This window comes from Megascapheus bottae, chromosome 12, assembly GCF_031878675.1.
Source record: "Megascapheus bottae isolate mThoBot1 chromosome 12, mThoBot2.hap1, whole genome shotgun sequence".
NCBI classification, from domain to species: Eukaryota; Metazoa; Chordata; class Mammalia; order Rodentia; family Geomyidae; genus Megascapheus; species Megascapheus bottae.
The window spans coordinates 5443757-5461639 of NC_143520.1; the positions used below are offsets into that span (position 1 = coordinate 5443757).

The 17883-nt window shown below is 36.8% G+C and overlaps 1 protein-coding gene across 1 annotated transcript in view; it reads left to right on the plus strand.

Annotated features, from left to right (window-relative positions):
• Positions 1-17883, plus strand: part of Ccdc141 (coiled-coil domain containing 141) — a 162874-nt gene that overhangs the window by 550 nt on the left and 144441 nt on the right. Inside the window, exon 2 of the mRNA XM_090342542.1 lies at positions 1431-1553. Coding sequence (XP_090198668.1) covers positions 1431-1553 — 123 coding nt within the window. The remainder of the gene's footprint in view (positions 1-1430; positions 1554-17883) is intronic.

Here is a 17883-nt window from a genome sequence, read left to right on the forward strand (position 1 = left end):
AGGTGGGGTGGGGCAGGTGAGAAGGTGGTACAGTACTGAGCATGATGGAGTTCGGGGAACTCCCCGGTGAAAGGCTCTGCCAGGTGCCCCCCACAGCACTGGTTGTGACATGGCAGAGGCACTGTTACATCTTGACACTGTGGAGCAACGAAGACCCTTCCACAGCATGAATCCACTTACGCTTAAGGAGAAGCTAAAGTTCTTGCAGCTTAAATGCGTGTTTTAAGTCTAGCAATTTGCCCATTTGCTAGGATGAACACACATCTTTAGGTGGAAGAAGACATCAAGGATTTTATTTCCTATAAAAACGCCCGGTGAAAATCCTCTGAAGCATTCCATCTGGGCTGTAGACAACTCACTACCTAACGCTCTCTCAGGGTGTAACCAAAGGAAGTTGGTACCTACCAGCAAGGGACTTGCAGAACCCCAGAAAGCTTACTTAAATGGTCTTTTCTCCATTTTGTTGTTATTGCGGTTGTTTGTTAGAGCAAGGGCGGCAGGGTGTGCTCAATTTAACTTAATTGTAGCAAATTTTATGGTGATATGAGAATTAATATCAGGTACACAGAACTTGACAATGATTACTTTTAATCATCTAGATACCCTCTAGAAACACAGAATGTGGACTTGGCAGTGTGTTGAGATGTGTTTCTCTGTAAATAGGATCCAGGAAAACTCACTGTCCATCTCTTCTGCCTGAAGAAGAGGCACTGAGAATTGATTCTTTGTAAGTGGTTTCAGGATGCTTTGAGCAGTTGAAGATTTGAGCAGTGAGGGAAAAGAGGCACATTCACTACTTAAATGAGTGTTACTTTCCCCTCACATTGGAAGCATTCTGGAGCAGAATGAGTTGTAATGTGTAGGGTATAATACATAGGAGAGCTAGAGATGTACAGATGCATTGAGCAAAGGAAAAGTTCTTAAAATCCTTATGTTCAGTTAAACTAAGTACTTGTTGCTATCCTCTCACCAATTTCCTTTCTTTACTGTCATTCTCGGTAAGAAATAGTTTTCAAGTTGTTTAAAGTGGAAAATCTGTCTTAATGGAAAATCAGTCCCACTGTCTGATCTACGATGAAGCTCATATCCAATGTGGAAAATTTCACTATTTTTATGGAGTTTGGTTTTGTGAGAATACAATTGTATAAGTTAGTCTGTGACTTTATAATTTCAATAATATATAATCTGCTGCATGTGTTCCTCATGGGAATTGTAAAAGTTCAAATCCAAAAGAGAAGAATTTACTTTAAAAGTAAAACAAGACCCAGCATCAGTTTGTATTAGACTGATTAGTGTCTCAACTTAAATGAAGCCCACCTCTATGGAAAGAAGAAAATGTCCCCAGTATAACTAGGAATTAAAAGGGGGAAGTATGAGAAGGAAAGAATCAGAGGAACTAAAAGTACATTTTATTTCACTTTTATTTTTAGTGTGGCAAATGGATACAATTTCAACTGGCTGAATCACAACCAAATCTTCTAGAAATTGGGAGTAGTCAAGATGAAACCAAGAAATTGCTTCATGACCATGAACTTCTTTTGGCCAAGCTCAAGGTAAGATACTCTTATATAAAGGAGATTCAAAGTTTTTGCTTTCTTTCTTTTTTCTTTTCTTTGTTTCTTCCTTACTTCTTTCCTTTCTTTCTGTGGTCCTCCCTCTCTTTCTTTTTATTCCTGTGGTTTGAATGCAAGGCCTTGAACTTACTAACACAAAAAAAGAAAAAGAAAAAGCTGTTTCATATCATTTTTCTTGATTTTTCTGGTATCAGTGGTTATAACTATTTTAATATAGTACCAAAGAATACCTCGGCGAAAAAAGAATTCATAATCTTCTCATTCCATAGAGGACAGTGTCAAACAATAAAATGATTGTTTCTAAAGATTGTTTCTAGTAAGAATAATTTAGAGGTTATTTTCCCTGATGATATAAAAATACATGATTTTGTGCACAGAATTTTTTGAAATTAGACTTGCTAAAGTTATTTAGTTAATAGACTGAAAATAGCATCAAATTGATATTCAATGCGATTCTGGTAAGGTCAAAGCCAGCTACATAATTCTTGGGGTACAGATGAAGATGTGGGACCTACGGCTCAAAATGCAAAACACTATCAGTTATATACCTCATAATTGTTATATATCTCATGACTTCTGGAGGCCATCAGACTTAGAGTTCTGTGAAAGTGTGTGTAGACTCTTCCAGACATCTGCCTCAGCTGTAACTCACACGGCAGAACCCCCCCTCCGCATCTGGACTTGACCTCCCAGAGGACGTATGAGGAAGTGGTAATACAGCAGACAGTCCCTTACCTCTGGAGGTAGGAGCATGTAGGGCTCCAGTTCTTAGCACTTGCTTTGTGACTTAGCTTGTGAAATACAAACTCAAAAAAAGGTTCAAGACAGGTGGAGCCCTTTCATGTAGCCTGCTTGGCCTTGTCAGTCATAACGCTCATAAGCAACTGACCTTCTTTGTAAAGATCAAAGAGGTTTGGTAAGGATTCAGTTCTACAATTAAGATAGAATAGACTAGGGAATAAAACATTAAGAAGCGGAAACCAAAAATCCAGAAATAAACATTGAATTAATGTATAACTTGGCTATAAGTGCACAAGCACCATTTCCTTTCCTTTAAGCTTCATGATCCTGAACAATAACACGGGGGGAGGGGGGTCGGCCGCTGGGGGGAGGGGAAGGCACTATCACCCCTCTTCACCCTTGCTTCAGATGATTGTTGTGCCTTAGAGATCAAACATATCTGGCCCCTCCCCTCCTTTGATCTAAAGGATGGTTATTAAAAGACATAAGAAACAAAACTCCTTTGTTGAAAAAGAGGAGGAGTTACACTGTCTCCAGGATGAACTGATAAAGTCCAAATCTGTAGCAACAGAAATGATTGAGACATGCCAGGTGCCTAGAACAAAGAGGACTGCTTAACCTAAGAAACGTTCAACAGGGCCCCTGCTCTACTCTTTCTAGCATCTGTATTCCCACTCAACCAACTCATTTGTGTTCTTCCGATAGGCCTGCATCTTGCTGAGGTACATCTGTACTTTCTACTTCTCTTGCTTCACAAATCTGTTAGGCTCTTATCCTGCACCTTGAATATTCTTTTTCTCAGAAAGTCTCTTTTTTCCTTTTGGGGATAAGTTCCTTGACAACTTCATCAAATCCTAGTAAAACAATTACCAGGATGCTCTGGTTTTTTCATACTTTATTATTACAGGTGTCTTTGAATATTTTGGCTGAATTTATCACTTCCAATTCAGAAGCAGGTATAATCTGAATCTGATATATAGACAGTGATTTTCTGATTGGACAATGGTAAAAACTGAGTAAATCAGAAAGAGAAGTTGAAGAATTGGCCCTGAAGAATTGCTCATTCCTGCTCAATAGCTCCTTGTTCTGCTACTTGGGCTTCAAGGTAGTAATCCATAATTACACCATGTTTTGGGGTAATTGTTCTGTAAACTCAACTGTCAATTCAAGGTCTTTTTATTTTACAATCAAGTGTGATTTGTCTAGATTGCCAATCCCATGAACTTGGAAACTCAGTCTTCTCTCACTCCAGGAAGTTTGCTTTCCCGGTCTTATCTCTTTTGTTTAGAGGTATCAACTGTTGCTGAAGCTAATTTGGACTTTAAACCACATCCTTTCTCCAGCCCTCATGCCACCCAGTCATGCCACCCAGAATTTTTGGCCCACTGATGAATTACAAATGTTGGGTGTGGAAGTTCATGGTAGTGGGGTCCCTTAAATTGTGTTTCTTCTCTCTATGCAAGCCCAAGTGGAAAGCTTTGGAAATGGGAGCAATATTTCAACCCCCAGCTCCTATGCTCAGATCTGCATACTCAAATTCACCTAGGTATCATCCTCCTTGGAAAAACTTGAGATCAGAGATTCTAAACATCTTATTCTTTTACACCAGTCCCTAAGGTGATGAACCTACAATTTAAGATCTCTGGATTAACAGCTTTTCACTTGTAAAGTGAGAGACCAAGAAAGATCAGGCTTCATGTCCACTATGATCTTACAATTAAGTGGCAAGGGATTCTGGGCCATTTTCTGTCTCTGTATATAAGTGTATGAAAATGGACTCTTAAATAAATAGGTATTTGGGGGCCGGGAGTTTAGCTTAGTGGTAGAGTGCTTGCCTAGCATGCACGAAGACCCGGTTTATATTCCTCGGTATCACATACATAGAAAAAAGCCAGAAATGGTGCTGTGGCCTTGAGAGCTCTAGCCTTGAGAAAGCCCATGGACAGTGCCCAGGACTTGAGTTCAAGGCCCAAGACTGGCAAAACAAATAAATAAAAAAATAAATGAATATTTTGGCTTCTAGACCTTTAGGCATTACTTCTTAATGTCCATCTCTCATACTCCCTCCCCCTAACTGCCACACCAACTGAGTCATACAACCCGAGACATTTTAAGTAGCACAGTCATTTTCCAGACAGAACTAATTTTTATATAACTGTATTTCTAAAATGTAAAAAAGGAAATTATCAAAGAATCTGAATCTATTTCAGATTTGTCAATGTTTTTAACTGTATTGCAAATGGATAGATAACTAATTCAAACATTTACTAATTACTATGCTTCCTGGATGGGTACAACCTTAACCTGTAGCAGAAAATGATTAGATCCAAGTTAGTTTTAATGGGGGATTTTCAAAGGGTAGGGACGACAGTAGTTCAAGAATCAATAAACATTTAGTGTTGATTCCAAGTCTGTCTCTATGCATAAGGTGTTGAACTTTGTTTTAATTATATAGAAAAAACTCTCCATAAATGGGTTATAGGGAGGGTGTAGGAGTCCGTGATGAGTCTATTCTAATTTGGGGAAATCATTTAACTTCTTATCTCAAGATACACATTTGGAAAATTAGGACAATAACAATTATTCTTCACACTTCTAAAAAGAAATGTGATGATGAAGGATGTACATGTGGCTTTCAAGAGGAAATGTGGCATAATTATTCATGCTAATAATAAATATATGAGTAATTTGGATGTTTATTTTAACAGAAAAAGTGATGTTATTTTTTACCTTCCACTGAAATTCATCTCAAAATTTAGTGATTTATATGAAAGGGAAATATTCTGGAAACACACAATTTTTAAAATTTATTTTTTTTATTGTAGGGGTAATGTATAGAGAGGTTACAGTTACATTTGCCAGGTAGTAGGTGCATTACTTCTTACACATTGATACCCCTTCTCATGTTTTTTCCCCATTTCCCTCTCCTCACCCCTTTCCAATCATCTTGTTTTTCCCCCTTCCCTTTCCTATTTCAAATAAACAAATAAACATATATACAATATACCAGGTAACAAAGTCAGATACACTAACAATATGAGATTAACCAAAGGGCAACAAAAGAGAAGAGAAATAACACAGTACATTAACAACAACAAACAGAAGAGAAAGCTCTTGTTTCCATATCCTAGAGATCCTTTCATTTTGTCTCATCCTACATGACCTTATGTTCCTAGGTTTTGAGCTATTGTAATCCTCTGCTAGTCCTAGATGTGTACCAATTATTACAAATGAGGGAAACCATTAAACCCTATGTTATTTTGGTCTGGCTTACTTCACTTAAAATGATTTTGGAAACAGAATTTTTATGAGTGTTACTAATGTTGGTAATGTCTGTGCCCTGGAAATTTTACTTTGCCTTCAACAGTATACTTAACAATCCCAGTGGAATATCCAAAGGAAAAAGCATTTCATGATTTCTAGTGGTTAAAAAAAACATAATTATCAGAAGAAAAAAACTTTAATTCTACAAAGACATCTAGGTTCCCAGTTCATGCTCAAATTGTTTCTATTGAGAAAGAAACCAAAAAGAAAGTCTCCTAATATTATATAAAAAAAGAAACATTCAGGAAAATGAAGTGGTATGTAGAATTATGCCAGGCAAAGGTCTGCCAGTTCTGCTTATGGCAGATGAACCCGAAGTGGACATAGGCAGGAAAGGAGAGGTAAACGTACTGTGAAGATGCTGCCGAGAATGTTCTTATCAGACAATCTTGCAGCTACCTTGCTAGTGCCTGAAGCAATGGGGATGGTATGGGCCAAGAAAAGTCCTGGGCACTACCTCCTGTGTTTGTAGATATGTGACATTGGCCTTCACTGAAGAATGACTCTTCAGAGCATTTAAAATCTACACCATTTCACCCCTTGTTTGTCCATCATAAGTCTACTGGTTTCCTAGTTCTAACTAAATCTCTGCCTTATTTTTGACCTATTCCTGTTTCCTGAGCTAGAAATGAATGCACTATGAATAGAACATACTAGTAGTAAAGCTAAAACTCTTGAAACTTATCTTACGTAAGTTAGTGAGGTTTATGGCTGTTTATGTGAAGTATTCAGGTGCATTTAAAATGCTTCCAATGGTATTTAAATGAACATAACATAAAATGTGCCATTTTAACCATTTGTGGTTCTGTAGCATTAATTCCACTCACAATATAATTCTTCATCCCAAATAGAAAATTTATACTCAAAGAGTAATTCCCATTATTACTTTGACTTATAATCCATAATCAAATTTTCTTTCTTTCTTTCTTTCTTTCTTTCTTTCTTTCTTTCTTTCTTTCTTTCTCTCTTTCTTTTTGCCAGTCCTGGGCTTGAGCTCAGGGGCTGAGCACTGTCCTTGGACTTTCTCAAGGCTAGAGCTCTACCACTTGAGCCTCAGCACCACTTCTGGCTTTTTTTCTATGTATGTGGTACCAGGGAATCGAACCCGGCTCTTGGTGCATGCTAGGCAAGCACTTTAACCACTAGGCCAAACTCCATTTTAAAATTTACTTTTATTATCAAAGTAACAGTACATTACATACAAGATAATGAGTACATTTCTCATCACATATTGTTACTACTATGAGTCCCTCAAATAATTGGAATCATATGATAGTTTTGGTTTCTTTGTCTGGCTTATTTCAGTTAGTATATGATGTCTTCAAGATTTGTATGTATTGGTGCAGGCCTTAGAATGGGGTTCATTTTGAATAAGTAATAATAATGACATGGCTATCCCTTATCTGAAACGTTCCCAATTCTTGGGTTTTTTAGGACTGATTTTAAAATATTTTCATGGACATAATGAGTTATCTTAGAATAGAACCCAAGCATAAATCATATGTGGTTCAGCTATACCTTATATACATAGCCTATCGGTAATCTTTGAAAATATTTTTTATGTGCCTGCATTTTACTGTGGCCTATTTTATAAGATCAGGTATGAAAATGTTATTTTTTAGAACAAATGATTCATATTTGGGGGGAGAGAAGACTGAACTGTGGACTATGGTCAGGACAATCACAGCCTGAGCCTTGATCTCAAAAGATTTTTCTAGTAGAATGCTAAAATATACTACACTCTTTATTCACCTGTTTGTGGACACCTGGGTTGTTTCCAATTTTGAGTCAGTGAACATTGAGATGTAGGTGTTGAGTGCCTCCTTTTAGTTCTTTCTACTTAGAATGTAGTAATAGAATCGATGGGTCATATGATATGTTTATGTTTGATTCTGAGGAAACACTAAAATATTTTCCCTAGCACTTTCACCAATAATTTTAAATATTTCTAGTTTCAAAACACTATTGAAGCTTGTTATTAAAAAATAAATATAGCTACCCAATTGGTATACAGTGGCCTTGCGCTATGATTTTTATTTCTATTTCTTTCATAATGAATAAAGTTGGAATGTCTTTCCATGTGCTTTCTGGCCTATTGTGTATCTTATTTGGTAAAATAACTAGGGTATTTCTTTGCTCAGTTGTAAGGACAGTTCATTTTTTTTATTGTTAAGTTGTTGGAGTTTATCATTCGTCTCATAGTAGATACTTGCTTAGTATTTTTCCCATTTTAAGTAACTTTTCACCTTCCATAAAATATTTTTAAGGATTTATTTTTAAAGATATGTGATTAGAATAATATTTATTCATTAGAGACATTTTGTAACATGTATGTATGTGTATCAGATTCCATATGTCAAGTTCATTTATAACGTCAGTCTATTCAGGAAGTCAGAGAACTCATGAACTAACACATCTTCAAAAGCCTTATCTTCCAATATTGTTGTATTAGGGACTAAATTTCTACTACATCAAATTTGGGTAGACATGCAGATTATAGCAGAAATGTTAGTCTAGTGTATTCTAGAAAGCCCACAATTTGTCACTGTGATTTATTCTTGCTAAACAGAAATTCAAACAAACATAAACAATTAATATGTTAATGTAACTTGGTTTATTAGAGAATCATGATTCTAGAAGGAGACATTTTTATAGCTATAGAGACCAAAGAGTAACATGATCAAGATTGGGATCTATAGCGGAAGCTGAAGGGCCATGAAGACACTACACATCTCCTTGTGCTGAGACAGCAAGTGACACATCAAGAAAGAGTCATCCTCCATATTTTGGGAAAGAATAGAGACAGATACATTATAACAGATACTCTTTTGATAGTTTTGGAAAATGTGAATGTACAATATGATTGTAATTGTTTAAAGATGGCTTCAAATTGTTAGGCCCTGTCATCAATAAATGAAGGTCTATGTTACTTCTCTTAAAATCAGGCAAATCCCTTCTCTGCTTTGACAAAAAGAATACAGCATAAATGATGTTGTGTCTGTTTCTGCCTAGGCCCCAACAGACTGGCTGATATCATGTCCTATAATTTAGAATCACTACTCTTAGAACTCACAACCTGTGAGAAACTGAAGTAGCCCAGTAGAGAGACCCAAGTAGAGAAGACCTCAGGTTCCTAAGCAGCCGTTCTGGCCGGCATCCTAGCTACCACCTAACCCTCCTGCTGACCACATGAGTAAGCCACATTGGAAGGGGGTTATTACCAGCCCTTGTTCGCTTTCCAGCCACTCCGTGGAGAAAAGGCATATTTTCTCTACTGAGCACTGACTGAACTGGGCACATTCCATGGTTATTGTTCAAATTCAGTTGAAGATGGATGGGTCTACGTGGAAGATAGCATGATAGAACTAATAATAAGTATGAAAATTCTTAACCTTGTGAAAGTATTTACTTTTTGAAGAACCAATTAAATCATATTCAAAGGTGTATCTATTATAATGTTAGACTGGTTTGCATTTTGATATACTTTCTTGCTGAGAATAAAAAAGTTTAAAATAATTATTCTACACAGAGAAGTATGCAAAAGATATTTGGGGTATACATGGAAAGAATGATTTATCTGCCAAACAAATCAGGAAAAACTTGGCAGAGATAGTGGTGGCTGAGTTGTCCTGGAAATGAATGAATTTTCCAGAGACAAATTGAGAGGACAAACAATGGACAAGAAGGAAAATATGCACAATTTACATGATAGCCAAATGTGATATTTCATTAAATTGATAAAAAATATAAGAAATAAACCCCCAAAATCAATAAAATGGACAACTCACAGAAGAGAGACAAATACCGATAAACAAATGGAAAGATGTTCAACAGCAATAACGAAGTAAGAAATGAAACTTAATAATGACATAAAGGCGAATCATTATTTGTGTATTATACTTTAAAATTTTAAAATATTGATAACCTTCATTGAAGGTGAGAATATGAGGAAAGATGCATGATCTATCAATGTTGGGGTAACTTTGGATTGGTTCAATTGCTTGGAAATGAAGAAAACTTACGTTGAAGGATGTTCACATTCTGTGACCTCGCAATCTCATTTTTGTGCCTCTGTTCATGGGATATGACTAAGGATATAGATAGAACGTTACTTTTTTGTGCTACACCTTTTTACACTTTTTCTTAATAGAATAACCTAATAATAAGGGCTATATTTACAAATCTTTCATTTATACTTCTTTATTACTGTGGAATATTATGCTGAGTCCTAAGCCTCTGTTTTTAGAACTATGTAAGTTCTTAAGTGCTGAAGCATTCTGTTATTTGCAACCTAATACTTTATTTGAAACCTGAGTCTTCGGCCTGGACCACAGCTACCGTTTTTGAGATCATAGGACTGTAGTCTACAAACTAATATTTATTTAGAAGTAGGCCCTTAAAAGATTTTTCCACCAAAGTATTTTTATGAGAAGAAAACTTATAATCCTTATTGGTAATGACAAAAAGGCTCTTGGTCTGAGATTTGGATTTGCATGACAGAACTCTTGACAGTTCAAGAAAAGTAGATGTCCTTGTGATACAAATACAAGGTAGGAGAGTATGGCTCTTTATCTCCACTCTCAACTTGCAATACTGCTGAGTTAAATTAATGTTGAGATAACAATAGACCTTCTAATTTGGGTCAGAAAGCAACAATTGGTTTTGTGTAAGAATAGACATATGTATATATTATATTTAAGTAAGAATGAAGGATTCCTCTTTTGTTCTACTCTTTATTTTTGCCAGTCCTGGGACTTGAACTTAGGACCTGAGCAATGTTCTTGGGATTTTTTTCCTCAAGGCTAGAGCTCTACCACTTGAGCCAAAGCACCATTTCTGGATGTTACTATGTATGTGGTATGGAGGAATAGAACCTGGGTCTTCATGCATGCTAGGCAAGCACTCTATCATTAGTTCAAACTCCCGGCCCCTGCTTTTTTTTGTTTGTTTGTTTTATCTTGTCTTGTTTTGATTGGTTTTCAGTCTAGTGTGATGACTAGCTGATTAACTTTAGCCCAAATATACTTATTAAACTACAGGCTTTGACTTATATATATAAAATCTACAAATACAAAAAACGCAAGAGACTTTCCAGTGACATAGTTGTATTATTCTTCTATCTATCAAGAGTCTATTACTTTTCAGGAAAATATAGAAAACTTTTCTTTTTTTGTGGGTCATGGGGCTTGAACTCTGGGCCTGGGTGCTGTCCCTGAGCTCTTCAGCTCAAGGCCACAGCCCTGCCCCTTGAGCCACAGCCCCACTTCCTGTTTTCTAGTGATTAACTGGAGATAAGAGTCTCATGTTCTTTAGTGCCCTGAGCTGGCTTTGAATTGTGATCCTCAGATCTCAGCCTCCTGAGTAGCTGGGATTACAGGTGTGAGCCACCGCACCTGGCTAAAAAGTCTAATTCCATGGTTCTATTTGTAGGCAAGATGGAATCCCGCCCCCTCCTGCCCCACTGTCTCCACTAATATTAGTATAGACCCTTCGTAGAATACATGTATGCCAAGAATGCTGATAGAAAGGGTATAGCAGGTAGTTTAGAGAGATCTCTGAATTCCATATGACACCAAGCCAGTAGTGTCATCACTTATTCCTCTCTAGTATTTCCCAGGTGGGTTTCAAAGGCAGATTGACAGATTTATGTTTCAGATGCAGGAAGAAGCTACAGGAAAGTCCCCCTGTCAGGTCTAATTGGGAGGTTAAAAGAATTCTGTGGATCAGAGATGAAGGCTGTCTCTTGCTTTTGTGTTTTGGCTTTCTGTGTGTCTAGTCTCCCAGTGCAGGTCATCCCCTAATGGCCATGGTGACAGTGAAAGTACTGGTGGCCATACAGGGGCCAAGACAGGAGACCTCTTCAAAGTATAGGAGTCCCCTGCCCCAGGACTTGGATTGAGTTCATATCACTATGTTTTCCTTGCCTTTGTCTTTTCCACCACTTAGGGAGGAGGAGTGGTGGGAGAAGCACGGTGCAGTGAGCAAAGCCCTAGCTTTATATCAAGCTTCCCCGATATTCATTTCAAACCCTGATTGAAACCAAGGGATCGAGGAAACCAGAAAGTGAGAGAGCATTCTCTTCCCTCCATTCTATGGCTCATATGGCATGAAGAAAGCCTAGTTAGTCTTCCAGTAGACAGGGAACTCCCCAAACCACAACCTCTCATTTCAGTAAGTGCCAATTCAAAATGCTTCCCAAATTTTTTCCATAATTGGAAGTAGAGAAACCTAAACCACCCAAGGCTATGGCTGCTTGCTTCTGCGTGTCTTGAGATTTCCTTAGTTCAGTGACCCTATGGGCTATTAAAGTTTTATTGATGTGTTGAAAAAGAAACATTTTGCTAGTGTGTTATGCTTCTGAGAGCAGCAATGAATGAATGAATAAAATCCCAACCACAAATGCAAACCACATTTGTAATTTAAAATATTTTGGTAACCACATATAAGCTTTGGGGCATTAAATGCTTGTAAAGAAAGAATAATTATCTTCAGTAGGCATTAACTGAAGCAACTAGAGAAAAGAGGGCGAACTAAAGCCAAAGCGAACAGACTGAAGGAAAAAAACAACAACAAAAAACCCTCAGAAATCAATGTAATTAAAAACAATAGAGAAAATAGTTAAAACCTAAAGTTGTTATTTTGAATAGGTCAATCAGTGTTATTGTGGTTCTTAATGTACTATGTTATTTCTCTCCTCTTGATTTGCTCTTATGATTAATCTCATATTGTTGTTGTATCTGACTTGGTTGTATATTTATTTCATCTAAGGTCAAATTAATAATTAATTTCATTAGCAAAAGTATTAAAGAGATTAATAAAGTATTATTTTTAGACTTAGTTATAAGAGGAATAACATTTGAAAAAAGTACACAATGAATTTATGCATGTGTTTGGCTGCTGTTGCAATTGATTTTGCTTTAAAAGCAATTTCTCTAAAACAAATAAATTTCATAGCAATCTGCAACAATGAAAACAACAACCTTGTTTTAATCCAGCTTGAAAAGTTGACAGTAAAATGCAGCAGTTAAATTGTGTGGTTACAATTTCTGAAAGCATAAAGCATTTTAATAATTAAAATTTCTTAGTGTATAATAATTGTACAATTGGGGTTTATTGGGATATTTCTAAGTGTAATTGATTTGTTTATTGTTCACTGCTAAAATGCTGCTCAGGAAATTTCTTCTGGTTATGTTGATTAACAATAGTATGAGAAGTCAATTGCAATTTAGATTCTAAAAATAGCTGGTATCCTGCTGGTATCTTGCCTCAGTTAAGAGTGCTTAAGGTTGGTTAACAGATCATTAAATATTGTGTATTTGTTATGTGAGTGGTGAATATATAATGTCAAACGAGTATATGTTGTCTCTTACCATATTTGGAAAACTTGGATTAACTTCTTTTGTTCTGCTTGAGTCATTTATAAATATTTTATATTTGGTTAGTTTTCATTTATGCTGCAGATGAAGGCATAGGTCCTGACTAATAAACACTATAGGGAAGGCAAATATTTTTGGAAAAACATGATTCCTAGTAGCTCGAGTGTTCCATCAGTTGTTATTGCTGTTAGGGTTTGTGCTTGGGCAGTTGAAAATCATGGTCAACATATTACACATAAGGATGGAATAAAGATTTAAGTCTGTGGGAAAACCTACTTTCCAGGATTAAGCTACTCAAGGAAAACATGTGGCATAATTAATCAAGGTTAATTCAAGTTTAGAACTACAAAAAGTTTTTTTTTGTTATCACTTAATTCAAACTTTTGATTTGGTTGTTTAATGAGGAGGGCGGGGAGGGACAGAGAGACAGAGAGACAGAAACAGAGAGACTTTTCTGGTTTGGGCCAGAGCTTCTTTCCCCTCATTCTATGGAAGAATCGTTGCCAATCTTTAAAATATATAGGTGTTTTGGCTTTGCCTTGGCTCTTCAAGTTTGGTACCTGATTGTGTGGATTCTAAGCTGCTGTGTAAGCATATAGCTGCAGCCAGCCAGCTAGTCACCTATTTAAGCCTTCCTTTTTCTAACAGTTCTTGTGGAAATGGTCATACCCTCTCCGTAGTTGTCTGACACAACCATCAGAATGACAACCTCACAGCAGGAAGTCACTACCCTAGATTTGCCAGCCCAAGATGACGGGGTATCAATGACACTGTGGCCCTTTGCATTCTAAAGGTGGAAAATCTTTCCTTTCATTCTTCTAGACCTTGGTCTCTTGAGTAAGACTCATTAGTTGTCTGCTTTATATCCTTTTATCACCACTTCCTTTCCTTCCAAGCTTCACAACTAAATCTTATGGAGAACCCATAGACTCCTAAGGAGCTAAAACTACTACTAACTTCCCTTCCAACCTTTCAGTGAAGGTTGCTCATTTCTCATCTTTCCCATCCAAATACAAGCTTCTTCATCAGCATTTCTCTGTTGGTCTAGTCAGATTTCAGAGCAAGGGCTCACTCTTGCTCTTGTGGCTTTTTCTCTTCCCAGTTGTTTGCTAAGCAACTGCAACTTGGTTCTGTATGTTAGCTCCCCCAAAACCATGCTAGCTACTATCAGTGCCCTCCAATTTGCTAAACATTCATTCTGGTTCAAAATGGCACCCCTTTGGCAATTATGTGACAATATCACTGGAATATCTTTTTATTCATCCTGTATGCTTAAAGGTTGTAGATAAGTTTTGATACTGCCATTCCTCTTTATGTAAGACATATTGATTCTGAAATATCTTCCTTATAATTTATTAATTGAGCAAAAATTTATTCTATCACACAAACATATTATATCAACATACTTTTAAATTGATTCTCAGAATTCTCAAAACTTTTCAGTCAGAATCCTAGTCCACATTCCAAATGTCTATAATACCTTCTTTATACATCTTTTGATTCTGGAAGTCTTCCTTTGAATGATCACTACCATTAGTGGACTAGAAAAAAGGACTTTGGGATTTTAGAGTAAAAAATACCTAGCAACACATCAAAAAGCTTTCAGGAAGAGACATTTCAAGTACTGAGTTTAAATGACATGTTCCACAAATAAAGACACGAATGAATAAACACATAAACATATGTATCAATTATGTAATTTCTGGAAAGTAACAAAATGTGCACTAACCAAAAGTAGCAGTTAATCTCTATGTAGAAGCAAAAATGCAAAAAGGAATAAATAAAATAGCGATGATTTGAATGATATTCACTTTTCTCATGCATCATAGTGCTGTGGTTTTAAGGAAATTTAATTATTAATGTATAGACATTTGAGCTGCCAAGAGAGCATGGTGGGGACTGGTAAATTATTAATACGATTAGTTCTTCTGATTTGTGTCATTGTTCTTTTAACTGAAGGAAGATGGATTTCCAAGTAAATTATTAATATCTTCATTCTTCATTTTTTTCAATGCCAACTCAGCCTTCTCTGAGACTTCTCTGAGCTCTTGTCCCATAATGGACTTCATTGCTTCCTGTAGCTTCCTCAGTCATGCTTTGTATATCCATTATAGTAGCCCAGGAATGTGATACTCATTCAAGGTGTTGCTAGTATAATGTTCTAAGCATGGCTTACACAGGATTCCCATGCACATTATTATTCTGGGTACCTGTTAATGTGTCACTATCTAGTGCCCAAAAGCCAAATCAATGCTATCGGGAACATGGCCTCTTGTGCCTCCTTCTCATGAAATTTTAAGCTTTCCTTTGGACAGAGACATTGTATTGGCATATACTAGGTTATTTGGATAATTTTGGTCAAAATTAGCAATGAGTTTTGAAACTGAAATCATGAAATATGGTTATTGAGCATTTACTATGTGTTAAAAATGTGTGTATGTGTGTGTGTATGTGTGTGTGTGTTTCCATGTATGTACATGCATGTGTGTGCCAGTCCTGGGGCTTGAACTTGGGGTGTGAGTTGCTGTTCCTGAGCCATTTGCTTAAAGCTAGGACTTTTCCACTTGAGCCACAGCTCCACTTCTGGTTTTTTGGGTGGTCAGTTAGGGATAAGAGTCTCATGGGATTTCTTGTATTTCCCCAGTTCTGGGGCTTGAAGTCAGGATGTTGGCACTGTCCGTGGACACTTTTTGCTTAAGGCTAGAGCTCTGCTACTTGAGCCACAGCACCTGGCCACCAAGGAATTGAACCCAGGGCTTTGTGTGTGCTAGGCAAGCACTCTACCACTACTCTACAATCCTGGGCCCTCTCATAGAATTTCTTGCTCAGGCTGACTTGGAACTGAAGTCCTCAGATCTCAGCTTTTGAATAACCAACATATGCACCAAACACATTTTAGAATTCAGTATTTAAATTCAATATTTAATTGTAAATACATTTAACTCCAAATACATTGAAAACATTTAAATAGTTTAAGTGTGTTGTTTATCTCTGAAATTATAAGATAACTCTATGAGAGATGACAGAAAGTCCACCTAAATATGAGTTACCAATTGTGGAGCTTTGTGAAAGCTGCCTAGTCTCTGTTTCAGTGTCCACGTATGTACAGTGGGAACAATAATTGGGCCTTCTTTGTAAAGTGAGCATGAGGATTCAATGAGTGGAAACACATAAAGAATTTATGAGTTTTTCCATATAGTGAGTGTTGAATGATTATTCCCTATCAGTATTATTATTAGTATTAGTATAGTAGGATCGGTCATGGACTTGAACTCAGGGCCTGGATGCTGTTTCTGAACTTTTTATTTTTTTGTTCAAGACTAGCACTCTACCACTTTGAGCCACAGCACCACTTCTGTCTTTCTGATGGTTAACTGGAGATTTGTCTCATGGCTTTTCCTGCCCAGTCTGTCTTTGAGCCACCATCCTCAAATCTCAGCCTTCAGAGTGGATAGGATAATAGGTATGAGCCACTGAAACCCTACTACTATCAGTGCTTTTAATCTCCAATTTATGAAGGAGGAAGCTAATGGGAGATGAGTTATTTAGAGCCGGCAAACCATTGGTGTAAACCAGCCTAGTGGACTGCTTTTAAGTGGATGGTACCTGTGTCCAATGAGCTGTGATGCACTTTCATCATCAGCTGGACTTTGAGGACCTGTTTATGGTGGATCGCTGTGAGAATGGTCTAAGTCACTGCTCATCTGACTGAAGAGGTTCACTCAGGGATATCAGTGTTGCAGCTGCAGATCTCATCAGATTTGCAGGCACTAAGTCACCATGGCAACAGGATGGTTCTGTTGTAACAGGCGAGAGACCCTGTCTAATGTGTCTGCCTTGTGTTCAGCATTGGGAGAGACATGAAAGAAATGTTAGGAGTCATCTGTGGCTGCCAGAAATGTATCATGTATAATGTATAGCGGACAAAATGACCCTGGTAAGCCCATAAAGCAATTAAATAGAAGTAGAATCACAACATCAAGGCACTAGAAGATTAAGTCCCCTGATGAAAGATGCTAATAGTGAAAGAACCATCAGCAAGTTTGGGGAGAGAAAAATTAAGTTAGCTGGAATGTTTTCATGGAGAAGGTGGAATTTCAGGTCACTCTTGATACATGAGATTGTGAGAGTAGGGTGTGCAAAAGTGAACAGATTCTGGGAGGGGAAAGGTCTAAATCTTCAAATTTGAAGTGCTTCTCTCTCTGTTCTACTTTGGCTCTATTATGTGAGCAGATGTTGTTAGTTTAATATTTGTATTTATTTACTCTTCTGTTTGGTACAAAAACTTCCTGCTGTTCTAGCTTTCATGTAGTTTAGAGAATATGTCATTCCCTTTGTTTTTGTTTTTCACTAAGCACTCTAGAGTTCACGTTTCCCAGTAAAATACACAATAGTATTCTTGAAAAGCTTCCAGGAATTGCTATGTTTTTCAGTTACATAAAAGAGGACAGAATTCTGAGAAAAGGCCATGAATTCTAAACAAATTCAAGGGTGCAGATAACTCCATTGAACAATAGAAAACACTATTAAGTATCTAAGCCATGCACCTGTGGATTATTTCTAATTATATTATTTACTTTATTTCACAGAGCATGTAAATGACAATCATTTATATGCAAATGTCAAAGAAGAAAAAAATGAATATATGAAAAATAATATAGAGGTTTTGGACACATTTAAAATGTATTAAATATGATAATTTATTGTACAAAAGAAATGATTTTGAATACCGATTTTTTTCATTATATTGAAAAGAAATATCTGCAGACATTTAATTGTTAGGGATTGGGTTCTAACCTTGAAAGGTCAAAACTGTTTCTGCTTTTCCATAGTGAATTGATTGTGCACGGCTTTTTAAATGGGTCAGG